The sequence below is a fragment of the Gopherus evgoodei genome, unplaced genomic scaffold (assembly GCF_007399415.2).
Source record: "Gopherus evgoodei ecotype Sinaloan lineage unplaced genomic scaffold, rGopEvg1_v1.p scaffold_39_arrow_ctg1, whole genome shotgun sequence".
Lineage (NCBI taxonomy): Eukaryota > Metazoa > Chordata > Testudines > Testudinidae > Gopherus > Gopherus evgoodei.
Window position 1 is genome coordinate 2,283,243 of NW_022060060.1, and position 14,857 is coordinate 2,298,099.

Consider the following 14,857-nt stretch of genomic DNA (forward strand, 5'->3'; position numbering starts at 1 on the left):
TCTTGTTCAAGCTATAATCTTTGTTATGGTATTGCTGGGTGTTCTCATTATCAATTTAAATGTCCAGGGCTTTTTTCAATCCTGCTAATTTCTTGACCTCAATAAAATCTGGTGGCAAGGAGTTCCACAGGCCAATTGTGCACTGTGTGGCAAAGTATTTCCTAGTGAAACCTCCTGCCTGACGGAGGCCACAGATTTTCACCCAGCTATTCCTACAGTGGAAGGGAATGTTCTTGCCTAATAAATAAGTGAAAAATAATAAACCAAGGCTGAGATCTCGAAAAGGGTTCTCTCAGGGCATCTAACCTTTACTCACTACCCTAAAGGAATTGGCTTTAATACACCATAAACAATTATATAAATAGGGTCTGTTGCAGGGTGCTGAGCAAAGGGTTGCTGATTCAACCTTCTGTCACATCAGCTCCCATTTAGGGGACTAAATTAGAGCTGGCTGGAGGTAACCTGGCCTTAATTAGGGAGGCAGAGACATCTGCAGCCTAATTAGCCTTGGGCTGTATAAAAGCCTCAGAGGCAGGAAGCCAAGGGAGGATCAGAAAGAAAGAGAGAAGGCAGGGGCTGGAAGCAGAGAGGTAGCTCTTCCCTGCAGATGGTGAAGGGCCAACTGTATCTGGTGAAATGGTGGTGGGAATGGGCAGCCCAGAGGATTCAGGGGGTCTGGGGTCTTCAGCGGTGGGGACCCCTCTTTGGTGGTAATTTGGTGGTATAGGGGGGTCCTTCCGCTCTGGGCCCCACTGCCAAAGTGACCCGAAGATGTGCAGCGGGGACCCCCCACTGCCAAATTGCTGCCGCAGACCCAGCACTTCAGCAATGGGTCCCGGAGCGGAAGGACCCCCCGCTGCCATATTGCCACCAAAGACCCAGAGTGGAAGAAGCTCCGGGAGCCTGGGCCCCTGGAGCGAGTGAAGGACCCTGCTCCAGGGGCCCAAAAAAACTCTTGTGGGGGCCCCCGCGGGGCCTGGGGCCAATGGCCCCACTTGGCCACAGCCCGGGAGGCGCTGGGGAACAAGCCTGTGAACGCAGTGCACCAATGGTGACTAGCCCCCGAGTCTCAGGGTGACCTTGTGAAACAAGCAGAGGCAGGAGCCAAGGGGGCGGGGGGCCCTGCCACGCTCTGCTATAGCATCTTCTATGAGATCATCAATGATCCAGCATGCTCTGGGTCTCAGTTTTCTTTTTCAAAACTGGCTGCTCCAGCACCCTGTCACCTGCTAGTTTTCTGCAGCTCAGCACCCCCTATTGCCACACTGGAGTCAGCATTGACTCTGGGGGAGCCCCTCTCACTGAGCCCCCCCACATCATTCCCTGCAGCGCACCCCCAGCACAATGTGACTGACAACTGTCACACACACTTTCTCTGCTCTCGCTCCGAAGAGAGGGTTGTGTCTGCGCTGCGGTGCAGTGCTGTTCTGGGAGGGCGTTTGGAAAACATCTCATGCTGCTCTGTGTCCCTGTTACAGATGGGCAGGCTGCTTAAGGGCAGCTTGTACTTGGAGTGGATGGGAGTGAGGTGTGGGATGGTCCTTAGTTCCTGTGACAGTTCAGTCCCCGTCCCAAGTCAGACACCGAGAAAGCTCTGGTTTCTGTGCAGACCGGTGTCATCATCCTTATGACACTTTGCTGGAGGACCACTTTGCCGGAGGACCACAGGCCTCATTCCAGAGCTGTAGGCTCCTTTCAGTATCCTGGGCCATAAGCCCCGTGGAGCTAACGACCGAGACCTTAAACTTGACCTTGCCCCACAGCTCACCCTACAGCCCAGCACGGCTCAGCATTGCACTGGGGCACTGAGATCAGCCCTGACTCAGAGCAAGCGTCAGAAAAACATCCCATCAAAGACGGCAGCGGTTACAATGTTTTTCTGAAATGAGCGAGAGGCTGATGTTTTGCATGGCGTGAGTAGCTGAGTGGCTGTCACCGCAGCATCCGGCCTCGTTTGGGTGCCTGCTAGTAACTGACATCTCGCAGGGGAAAGAGGGTGGAGGAGGTGATATATTTTGACTACAAATAAACCTCTGGCCTAGGTTGCTGTAGCAACTGTATCATCCGGCAAACCACCAAACGTTATTTCCTCCCAGTGCCTTCCTGTTAGCAGTGAACAGAAAAAAACAACAAATGTTTCCTTCTAAACTTTGTCTGTTCAATCTCTCTATCCCCATGCACACTCATCTCTATCTCTATCTCTGCCTGCCTATCTGCCTACACCCCCATCTCTCTCTCACACACACTATTCTCATACACACATGTGAATGCATGCATACTGCTATTTTTGTGTGCATCTCTGTGTCTCTTTTTGTAGGATGGAAGAATATCCAGAATATTGTGGTTGGAATTTTCAAAGGGACCTAAGGAGTTAGATGCCCAAATCTTATTGAAAGCTAGGGGGTTGGGGGCAGTGCGCCTTACTCTTTGAGGCCCCTTTGACAAATCCAAACTTTAACAGTGTTACTTTTTCTTCATGATACCTCTGCGATTGGATTGTGAAAAGCATTTACGTGGATTAGGAACATAGCCCCATTGACTTCAGTGGACTTTGTTCACCTAACTACAAAAGGCAATTTTCAAAATCCGACCCTTGATGATGAAAGTGGGAACAGTTTTGTGCAGTGTTTTTCTTGCAACAAGTCCACAGACAGATGAACTCAATTCACAGAAAGTCATGGCGGTAACCCCTGGATTTCTGGACTTCAGGGGCCATTGAATAAAATCCTTGGAGCTTAGCTCAGACCCAGCCACACATTTAGGACTAGAATAAATTCAGGATCACTGAAGATCGAAGATAAAAGAAAAGGTTGTTCTTTCCTTTTGCACAATCACCTTTATTATTTCAGTAGTAAGCACAGCAAGCTACAACCATCGGTTCCATATAAATGCACAGATCTCCAAGGTGGAATTACCAGCTATTAAAAATAATGTGAGTATATATGTCACCAAGTCCTCAGCTGCTGTATATCAGCATAGCTCTGTTGAAGTCAATGGAGTTGTACCAATTTACACCAGTGACAGACCAGGCATAAATTTTCTACACTAAAATGATAAAATGCTTCAGCTATGAATGGATTTTCTAAGCAATAAAACAGTAATTTTATATAGTGAGAAATTCAAACTGAGATTTTGCAAAGCTGCCTAGGGGATTTGGAAGCCTAAGTGTAATACCTTGGTAGGGAAACTTCTGGCTAAATAGTCCTATTAAACAGAAGACTGAAGAAGAATACAAGTACTTACTGTCTTGTGATAAGACAGTTAAGAGTCACAACTAACTAGCAATGAAAGGAAAGGGGAACAGAAAAAACTGGATAATATAAAACATGGAAAAGAAGATCTGGGGACAAATCCGGAGAAGGTGATAATTGGTCTAGACATATTGAAGTCGCCGATTGACAGCAGTTGGGATGTGGCCCACTGACTCCAAAGGTGCTACAGTCCATTTACACCAGTTGGGGATTTGTTCCAACTCACTTCAATAGCGTAATACTGATTTACACCAGTTGTGAATCTGTCCCAACTGAAGTCACTGGCACTGGTCCCTGTCTCCTGTTTTCTGCCCGTTGCTGGTTCACTTGTCACAACCTATGAAAATGATAGATCTGTGGTTAGACATTCTGGACACTGTTCATTTCACTAGGACCAGCACTCTGGTGTCTACGCTCTGGTGATGATCTGTAATGGCTAATGTCCCAGATTCTGACTCAGGAGAACTGTGCTGGGTTCCCAGGCTTTCTGTGTGACTTTGGGCATCATAGGCCAACATTTCCAAACAAAACCTCTCATTCTGGGCTCCTGACCACGGCCTTCCTTTCTGAAGGCTGCTGAGAATCTGCATCCACAAATGGAACCAGTGAGTGTGCAGAGAATTTATACCTGGTGGGGATCTGGTCCATTGATTCCAATGGAGTTACAGTTGAATTATACCAGCTGGAAATCTGGCTCATTGACTCCCATTGGCTTTCAATGGGATTGTGTATCTCAAAACTCCCATAAAGTCCTTTGAAAATCACTAACAATGACCCCACAAGCCCCAAAATGGACACTATGATAGTAAGAGTTCCTACCTCAGAAAATGAACAACTTGACCGTCATGAGCATGTTGAAGGCGATGCTTTTGGCAAGCAGAACTCGCAGGCCCAGCACAGTCACTGACAGCATGTTCACTTTTTCCATGTTTGGCTCTGTGGGGAAAAAAAGGAGGGAGGGAACGTCTTGGATCGAATGGTGTTATATCAGCAGGAAGTGGGAAACACCTCAGTAAAAATTGTAGAAAAGAAAGAAAGAAAGAAAGAAAGAAAGAAAGAAAGAAAGAAAGAAAGAAAGAAAGAAAGAAAGAAAGCAAAGAGACATTTTAGAAAGAGTTAGCACAAGATTGAATGAAACAATTACAAGTAATTAAAGAAAAATACAGCAATCTAGAGCCAGAGAAGACAGAGACACTTTGCACAGACAAAGTATCATTCCTTTATTTTATCTAGACTGTGGATTTCATTTGTATTCAGCCCGTGTGTGACCCTGGCAGGCAAGACGTCAGTTCTTGCCCAGGCTGCAGGCATTAGCTAAGAACTGACAAACTCATAGCTGGAGACCAGACCAGGTCACCTATTAGTTAGTTTTGCTCAAAATAGGTATCAGTCTTCTAAGAATGTCTCTAGGATTTACCCTCTCTCAGATGCTTGTGAGGTGCTGAATGCATCAGTCTCACTTGTCATGGCTGCAGAAAAGATGTAAGTTTTGCTTTATAACTTTAAAAATATTTGCTCTGAACTTACGACCTCAGGCAGAAGACTCATTCCCCTCCCACATCCCCCCTGCCCATCCAGATGCACCATCACTCTCAACTGGGACACCAAGAACCACTGCAACACAAAGGATTGTGTAGCGGCCCTATGGCACCTGGGAAATGCTACTTGCAAGGAAGTTGGTCATGTGGGCTTAGAAGCTGAATGAAGGAAATACAACAAGTCCACAGGATGATTTTCCGTCTTTTTAGCTGTTTAAATTCTGAAGGGCAGAGAGTTCTGCCTCCTTGGCCTGCCCTGAAAACACTTTGAATTGACAGATCACTACAACTCTGCCACTCTTGCGATTAGCCGGTAACTCAATGATGTTTGCTTGCTTTAGCCTGTAGGAAAGTGTTTTATTCCTTTGTCCTAGTTAATAAACCTTTTGATAGTTTATTACAGGATTGGCTACAGGCCTTGTCTTTGGTGTAAGATCTGTGGCACCGATTGTTCTAGGGGTAAGTGACTGGTTTCTTGGGTCTGGAAGCAACCTGAGCGTGGTGTGATTTTTGGTGTAAGTGACTAAGTCCTTTTGACTGGGTGGCAAGATAGACTGGAGCGTGGAAAGGGACTGTCTGTGACTCCATGGTAAGTCTGGTTCCATGATCCAGGAGTTCACATTTGGTGCTGAGTTGGTGAAATCTTATTCTACAGCACACCACTGGTTTGGGGAGTCTGCCCTGTTTTTGACAGTCTGCCCTGAGGTAGGCCCTCATGGTTGTGAGCCACCCCAGGCAGAGTGACTCCACGCATAACAAGGGACCTCCCAAATTCACCTCCATTTTTGTCAGTTTCATAGCGTTGCAACCGTGAGGCTCCAGACTCAAAAGTGGGCTGGGGGGGCAGGGGAGTTGCAAGGCAATTGTAGGGGAGGTCATGGTATTACCACCTCCATTTCTGCACTGCTGGAGGTGGCAGTGCTGCCTTCAGAGCTGGGCTCCCAGCCAGCAGCTGGGGAGCTTCCTGTAGCTGTGAGAGGGTCTGGGAGATGGGTCTGACTCAGCCCTGGGAATGGTCCCTGTGGGGGGAAACGAAGTTCTATCCCTCCCCAAAATGGTCAGGACTAGCATCTGGAGCCTGGCAAAGGGTAAGTGTTCCCTGCCCTACCCCTCCCAGATGTCATGGGGGGAGATGAGATTTCACAGTCCCTGATGTGTTTTTCATGACCCTGAATTTGGCAGGGAGGGCCTAATGAATAACGTTTGTTGGTGACCAGCGCTGCTGCATGGAAAGAGAAATTCCAAACTACCAGTGTTCCATAAATAGTCAAAAGTTACACATCATTTTTCAACTGAGAAATTCCATTTTCAAATATCCGCATTGAATCCACCTCCTCAAACAAACATAATCCCACTGGCCCTTTATTATCTTTCATTCTATGTTTGGTAACTAACCTTCGACCGTGGAATTTGAAGATTCACACACTTGAGTGTTATTGATTGGGGCCGGGGTGAGAGCTGTTGAAAGAGAAAAATGAAAATATAGCTCAATTAAAACAGTTCTGAAACAAACGATAAATACAACATCCCCACACCCAGTAATGAGTGAATGGAAATGTTTGAAAATCAGGTTGAAATTAACTTTTGAATTGGTCCTATTTTTTTTTATTTTTCCCCCACAGAAAAAGTAGAAATTTTGTCCAAAAAAAATGTGTTTTGGTGTTCAGCAACCAAAACCCAAACAATTCTGTCCCAAAGGTTTAGGTGAAGACTGAAAAAAAGAATTCAGCTAAAAACAGCCCAGAACAAAAGCCTTTTTGAGGGGAAAATCTTTTTTTTCTGACTAAAAATAAAAAATATTCTCAAAAAGCTGACACTTTCTGTAAAAATACATACTTAAAAGGTCCTATTTTCCACCAAGAAAAGGTTTTGAAACAAAATATTTGAAAAGTCCTAATTAATTTGATCTAACAAAGTGCTTTTTCCATTAAACACCTAATCCAAGTCTCACTGATGCCAATAGGAGACTTTATGTGAGATGGATCACAAGTTAAGATTGAGATTTGAAGTCCCAATTCCCATTTATGTAAATGAAAATTCAACATCCAAATCCATGAGGTGGCTGTGAAAATCTAAGCCCTAATAGAAATACTTTCAACTAGCACCACCTGAAAAATGTAACGCTAGTTTCACCAAGAAAAAGTTACCTTTTGAAGTTAGTTTCATTGCTAAGTTCAAAACTGAGCCATGCAATATTTTTTCAGATTTTATCATGGTTTTTTTAAATCAAAAATATAATCCAAATAGTTTCCAAAATTTTTGTTTAGCTAAAATCCAGCTTTACATTACTGAAAATTCCAACCACCCATTTCAATAATATTGTCAAGAATGTTTCCTTAAAAACTTTGATTAAAATCTCACACCATTATTCATGAAACATTAAATGCAGAATTTTTTTCATATTCTTAAACGGTCACTTTTCAGCACAGAAACATAGGGTTTGACACGTTTCCCATCCAGGGTTAGATTTACAAAGGTGACTAAAAAGGCATTCGGGAGCCTGATGTGATTAATGGGTGTTAGGCTTTTAGATGCTGTTTAAAATGTCACTGAGGGTGAGATTTTTAGGCACCTAGTTGGACTTTTCAAAAACATCTAAGTGCCTAACGCCCACTGGGAGCCTAAGTACCATTAAAAATCTGGCTCTAAATGGGTTAGGAAGGAGAAAGCCCTTCCGTGCACCTCTGTGTGTCTCTGGGCACTGAAACACTGCTGGACATCTGCCCCCCAGGCTCTATGGTTCATTGGAACATTTCTGGGTAGGGATGAGTGTCCTTGAGTTTAGGACTATGACGCACCATGAAATGAGGTGCAGCTGGAAAGCGATGATAAAATTCACATTTGGACCATATAACCGTACCTGATTGAGCCTTTGTTTGATTATAGGTTTTTCCCTCATGTGTAACATAGCAGTCCACTTCTTCATTGGGTTCTACCTTGACCACCTGGATCATGCTGTACTTCCCATTCGAAGAGAGAATTCCTTCTTTCGATTTGTAGACAAGGTCTTTCTCTTGACTCATGCTTACTTGTACATTCTTGGGGTAGAAATCCTTAACTAAACAAGCCGCCGTCAACTTGTTGCCATCGCTTGGTTTTGGCTTTTCCGATTTCACAACAAAGACAGATGGAGGGGAATGCTCTGGATTTTCTGAGAACAAATAATTGATGGTTATAATGTAATTAGATTAAATTCTAAAGGGAGGGAGAGTTAGGTTAAGGATCATAGAATAAAGTCATGGAATATGGAGTCTCTCGCCTCTGGGTCAGATGCACCTCAGTTTTGGATATGGTGATGGGATATAGAACACTACATCTCCAAATTGCTGGTTTGGATACAGGCCCTGCTGATGGTAATTAGAGAAAATATCACCTGAGGTATTTTTTAAAGACGGTAATTCTAGGTGCAACCTTCACTAGCTGGGGTCCTTGCTGGAAATATCAGAAGACAGAGACGAGGAGAGAGATGGGAACTATGGCTGTGATTTTCAAAGGAGACTAAAGGAGTCGCACACTGAAAAACCCAGCCTGAAAACTCAAGAGTGGACATGTATGAACATCAAAAACAATTCCCAGGTTCCCTATGTCCTTAACACTTACTTATATTGGTGAGAACTCACATGCATCAGCAGCCTCTCCTGTGTGAGCGAGAACTTCACTCTTTAACAAGGGGGCCTTAACATTAGCAAACTCCACGCACCTATAGCATCAAATTTAGCAGCATAATTTAATCCTGCATTGGCGCCATTTTAGCACCTGTTCTGAAATTATAAATGCACCCACGGGAAGGTTCTTTGTGTTCCACGGCTTTTTGATGCGGCCAAAACACATAACCATCGCAATAACAGTATAAAGAAAGTTCAGTCGGTGAGTGACCGATCCTGCTCTCTTTTACTTCTGCCTCTACAAGGAATGCACCAGAAATCATGGCTCTACTTCAGGAGTAAAGTACCACTCCTAGTAACAGTGGAAAAAACCAAAAATCCTTTAGTCATTTACAATTCCCAAGTTCCACAGAGGCTTTTGCAATTCTACTAAGAGCTATAACCATATCTTTCAACTCTTTCTGCACCTCTTAAATGCGTTCTCCCCTACCCCCCGTGTGAGAGGACCAAGGAACACAACCCTCTCTGGAAAAGTGTTGTTATGGGCACTTTAAAGGCAAGCAAAGCTGATGTCATCAGACCAGTTCATGCTGGTGTCTCAAAATGTTTCATTACCGTGAATATCCAGAAAACCTAGTTAATGTGGAATGGCTGAGGGATACAGGGGCACTGCCAGTACCTGAAATTTAACTGCTCATCGCCAGGGTTTTCTGAGGTGTGGTGTATGGTGACAATTATGTAAGTATGAAGAAAACCCAGGTTGCATCTGACATAAATTCACATTGCTTTGCCTTGGAGTCAGTGGGACCAAACACCATCTGGCGTCAATCAGCCACAGATCAATGGGATTCAATGGGGTGGTGTAACTGACCTGAGAGCTTTATTCGATCAAAGGGCCAAATCCCCCACTGGTGTAAATCAACATCAGCACTAAATTCAATGGGAAGTATTTCAGTTTACACCAGCCAGAGCGAGCTAATACCCACAATCGCGAGTCAGTTCTGCATGATTAGGGGATGTGCTGCTTTTCCACTTGTGTTGGGTCTCCGTGATAATTTGTTCATTTAACTTACAATAAAAATAACAGGTACATGCGACAGCTCTTCTCTGCCCTATCCTATTGACAGTCCCGTACCGGGATCTCTGTATTGTGCAGACTGACTGGCAGGCCGCCCCTGTGAGACAAACCCGACAGTGCAAACGGATCCCTCAGGACCTCAGTGCGAAATGCATTCTAAGACCTAGTCAAACCAACCTTCTATCTCCACTGATTGTCACAGAAGTTATCACAGCCAGACTCTCCCCGCACTTCCACCGTGGGAACACGATTCACGTTAACGGTGTCACTCTGGATTTAGGAGGGGATAATCTGGCTCTGCATACCCCATTATCTAGGCACTGGAAACAGCGGGTCAAACTCCCGCATGACCTAGAACCAGCGTGGCTGCACTGTAGGCAGAGCTGTGCTGGTTTGCACCAGCTGAGAACCCCTAGCAATGCAGCCAACTGACATATCAGAGGTAACAAAATTGATACTTACTGGGCTCAACAGAAAGCCTGGTGCCTTTGCCAAAAGTCAGAGCTCTGGTCTCCCATGCACAGTGCTGCAGGGCCAGACACAGAACTCAAGAGGCTGCTCTAAGAGTGACTTCAGAGGAAGCCTGATTCGCACCAGTGAAATGGAGACGCTACACATCCCTTCGGCTTATGCTATGGGAATCAAACACTATAGACAATACAACCCAGCGGTTCCTTACTGGGCTCAGCCAAAAGCTTAATACCACTTCCAAAAGTCACGGCGGTAGCTTTCCAAACCAAGCACTTTCTCTCCAGTCAGATAACTGCATAGTTTGTCTTAAATCCTACTCTAAAGGAAGCCTCTCAGATCACTTCAGTCTGAAAATTCAGCTAATTGTAACCACTTCTCGGCCTCTATCGTGCCAGTGGAAAGAAGGACATTTGTTTCAAATGTGTCTCCATTTTCCTGGCTTGGAAATGCCCTTCCTTTTTTCCCCAGGAAGATTTCTCTTAACTTTTAGCAATAACTTTATCAAAAGGACTATAAAAATGACTCATAGAATCAAAAAATGCAGTTTTCATGAAAGGAAAAATGTCAATCAAAATCTCAATTTTAAAAATAATTAAATGTATCCTTCAAAATTACAACAACAAAAAACCTGACAGCTGACAGGTTTTGAACATAACAGATTTTGGGGGAAAATGTTTATTTTCAAGTTTTAAAAAAAGTTGGTGAAAATTTTCAGCCAACTATATTTATTAGTGGGCCTGCTTTTCATTCATCCTGGAGAACATTTTTCTCCAGTGCAAAGGAAAAAATGGAAATAACAATGGGAATGAAACGTTTTTATGGGTGGGGGGGGGAACTGATTATCTTTGTACTTCTTTGTAGCACCAGAACAACCAGGGAAGGAATCGTTACTTTATTTCTCTCTCTCTTTTGAAAAAAAAGTGAATTTAGTGCAGGGAAAAGATGCAGACTGAAGAGTGAGAGAGATACGAGACTTACTTGGTTCCACAGCCAAAGTTGTGCCTTTCCCAAATATTAAAGAATCAGCACTTTGCACACAGTGTGACAAGGCTCTTCAAAAAAAGCTGATTGGAGAGTGCTCTGAAATCTGTGACTTTCTGGATTACATTCTGGAATCTAGGGGCCACGTTCTGAGAACTTTACGCACATTGAGAAGCTTTTCAGTCTGTGCGTGGCCCTGTTAAAATCAGTGGGGCATCCTGCGGATCCATGAACATCAGGGTATCTCTAGCTTGCCCCAAAACTGGAATTTTCAAAGGACCTGTAAGGATTTAGGTGTCAGATTCCCTTTGAAATTCAATGAGATCTGGGTGCGTAAATCCCTTAGGCTCCGTGCAAAACCCCAGCCTTCACTATCGGTTTATGAAAACCCTTCCAACTTGTTTTGCCCCCACTCACCTGCCTGGACTGTGAGTTTAGTCCCATTTCCAAACGCGAGTTTCACAGTGGGAAACGAACTGCTAAATTCTCACACCGAGTCCCTGCCCTGCCTCGGGCATTTGCAGCATGTCTCTAGCACACACCTCGCTCAGACCCACTGCTCTTCTATTCCCCTTGAAGTGAGTTAGTTCCTCTCCTAACAAAGGGGAAATGGCTGTGCAGGAACCTTCCATCGTTACTGAGGAAATGCGATCGTTCAGGGAGATATTTTTAAGGTTGTCAAATACTCCCTGATATTTTACACGGGGCTAAAACCCTTGGTGGGAAATAAAGTATCCACCAAGCTGAGGTTCTCAAAGACTTGGGATAATTCCTGTTAATTTAGCATCCAAATCCACTAAGAGGCTTTGAAAATGTCAACCCTAAGGAACAATCTCTCCCAATTGAGAGAAATTTCCAGCATCCCAAGTCTTAAATTATTTGCAAGGAAAATCTTCTGACACAGCAGTTCTCTCCATTCCCCACCCCCGCCTCAGCACACTCTGGCCGGCTTGGGGCTGAGTTCTCCACCAAGAATGGTCACTAATGATACCTCGCTCTCACACAGGGCTTCCCATCCACAAATCTCCGAGAGCTTTGCCAAGGAGATCCGGTTCCAAAGCCTCAGTTCACAGATGGAGAAACTGAATCGCATTTGGGACTTGCCCAAGCTCAGCGCAGGGGGAGGATTCGGGATTAGATTTAACGCGGGGATTTTCAAAGGTGCCCCAGAGAACTAGGTGCTGAAATCAGTGGGACGTGGGCACCTAACTCACCTAGGCTCCTTTGGAAAGCCCGAGCGTAACACACAGGCCAAGGTTCGGGCGCCCAACCCTGGGCCCCTGAATCCGTGTTTGGATGGCTCGATAAGCGGCTTCTTTCCTGAACACACAACGGCTCCGTCTTTGGGACGGGCCTGAGGAGCGCTGGGCTCTACGGGGGCAGCGGCTGGACGCGCAGCACTTTTAAAAATCGCCCCGTAGATGCCTGGGAGCCTCTCTCTAGCCCCCCGAATAGCAAAACGTCTTAGCCCCAGGCAGTGATGATTCGGAGCCGTTAAAACACAACAGCTACGTACCGGGTTCCACCGTGAGCCGGGTCCCGCTGCCGAAGAGAAGAGCTGTTGTGGCACATTTACACGCGGCAGTACAAAAACGGGGTGCCTGGCTAGCCCCCTTTGGTGCGCTCCCCCGGCTGCGGGAACCCAGCTGCGCAGAGACCCGGACAGCCGCGCTGCTTTCTCCTCCCAGAGCACCGAGAGGGCGTTTTCTGACCCCTGGCACCATCGAAGCGCTGAGCTGCCGGCCAGCTACGCTGCTGGGACAACTTCACGGGGACAGATTCGTGGGTGGTGCAAGCTGGCACAGCTCTGTTAAGGAGATCAGAAGGGCAATGCCACCCTGGGCACAAAGGGGGAACATGCAACAGGAGCAGAGAGCTGATTTTAACCCCTGCCGGAATCCTGTGCCCAGCTCTGGTGCTCACAGGTCAAGAAGGATGTTGATAAATTGGAGAGGGGTCAGAAAGGAGCCAGGAGAATGGTTAAAGGGTTAGAAAACCTGCCTTATAGTGATAGACTCAGGGAGCTCAACCTGTTTATCTTAACCCAGAGCTGGCTGAGGGGTGATTTGATCACAGTTTATAGGTATCTACATAGGAAACAAATATTTGATCATGGGTTTTCAGTGTAACAGAGAGCAGTTTAACATGATCCAATGGCTGGAAGTTGAACCTAGATGAATTCAGATTGGAAATAAGGGGCATATTTTAACACCGAAGGCAATTAACCAGTGGGACAGTTTACCACGGGATTTTCCAGCACTGGCAATTTGAAGTCAAGATGGGAGGTTTCTTTAAGAGATATTCCATGGGAATTATTTGGGGGAAGTTCTTCGCCGGTGATACACAGGAGGTCAGATTAAATGATCACAACGGCCCCTTCTGGATTTGTAATCCGAGGCTCTGTAAAATCGACAGCGCTTTGGCAAGTTACACAACCAGAGCTCCCCGTCCCAGTGACTTCTCTGGAGTTATGTCAATTTACATCAGCTGCTGATCTGGCCCAGGGCTTGGGGATCTGGGGAGTTGGTCCAACTGACTTCAATGAGCTACATCCATTTACACCAGGTGAGCATTTGGCCTCACTGATTTCTCTTGATTGACACGCTGGAGATCTGGCCCCTCTGGTTGTGTTGGAGCTGGACTAGCAGATATTTCCATGCTAGGAATTCACTCTCCTGGGGTTTAACAGCAGCAAGGACCCAAATGGTATACACATTTTCTAGAGTCATTAATGAACGCAATCGCTTGTACCTCCCACCTCAAGGCAATTTTTATCACTTCTTTTAACGGTTTCTCAAAAAACAAATCAATATGAAACAAGATAGCTAAAAATACAAAAAATCACACAGAATTTATGGCTTCTCCCTGTGTCCAACTATTTCTTAACCCACCCACCAAACAACTTTTTTAAAATACAACTGTAAGTATGACTGAATGCGTTCTGTGCTGTGGTCATGGAGAAGAGGCTTCTCAAAAGTGCCGAGGGAACAGTGCTCCTATCTTCCTTCAGCATTTTTTGGAATTCTCCTTCATGGAGCATGCAAAAGGTTGAAAACATATAACTTTGCCTACCGGGTTTGGACACCCAGATCATGTCATTTTCATGGGAACTGGGTTTTCAAGGGTAATATTTTCAAAAGCACCCACAATCTAGATTTGTAAGGGTATTTAGGTTAATTTAGGCAGGTTTTATAGGTATTTCAAGACGCAGATAAGCACTTGGTGGGATTTCAAACATGTCGAGATGCATTGATTTCGGTTGGGAGTTAGCTGTCTAGGTGCTTTTGAAAAATCTTACTAGGCACCTTTTGACAGCAGTAGTCACCTAAATACAATTAAATCTGGACCTCAGGAGCTGAAGCCTCATTGAAAGTCCATGTGACTGACTGACAATCATTAAGTGTCTATGTGATTTCAATGGAAATTAGGCACATAAGACTGTTGAGCATCTAAGCCTTTCCTGCTTTTGAAAATTTTACCCAGAATCAACCAAGGACTGTTCTGCTGTGAGTTTCTAGGTAGAGCTGGATATTTCTGAACAATAAAATCAACCTTTCCACCACTATACCCTTCCCCAAAAGCTCAAAAATACACCTGAGAAATACTTACGTGGTTCAACTCTCAGCTGAGTGCCTTTCCCAAAGATCAAGGGCAATGTGTTAACACACTTCAAATGGGCCCTACAAAAACTTACATGTTCCATCTCGCTCAGAGGAATTCTGGAACTCCATGAACTGGCTCAGAAACCCCAGATCTTTTCCCTTTAACTTAAAGCTTCACTTTCCAAAACAAAAACCAACAACCACCACCTAATCCAATTCTTCAGTTTACACCCAAGGAACTAGAGACAAAGAAATCCAACAACCAGCTATAAAGTTGTTCCACTGATCTACCCCATATTTCAACCATCTCTGAAAACTTTAATTACTTTTC

The 14,857-nt window shown here is 45.0% G+C and overlaps 1 gene segment (V, D, J or C); it reads right to left on the reverse strand.

Moving 5' to 3' along the window:
• Window positions 1-3,372: 3,372 nt before the first annotated feature.
• LOC115642334 lies at window positions 3,373-14,642 on the reverse strand. The segment is given in 5 exon segments: window positions 3,373-3,588; window positions 4,071-4,187; window positions 6,185-6,247; window positions 7,650-7,940; window positions 14,534-14,642. Coding segments are annotated over 4 exon segments (564 nt in total).
• Window positions 14,643-14,857: the final 215 nt, after the last annotated feature.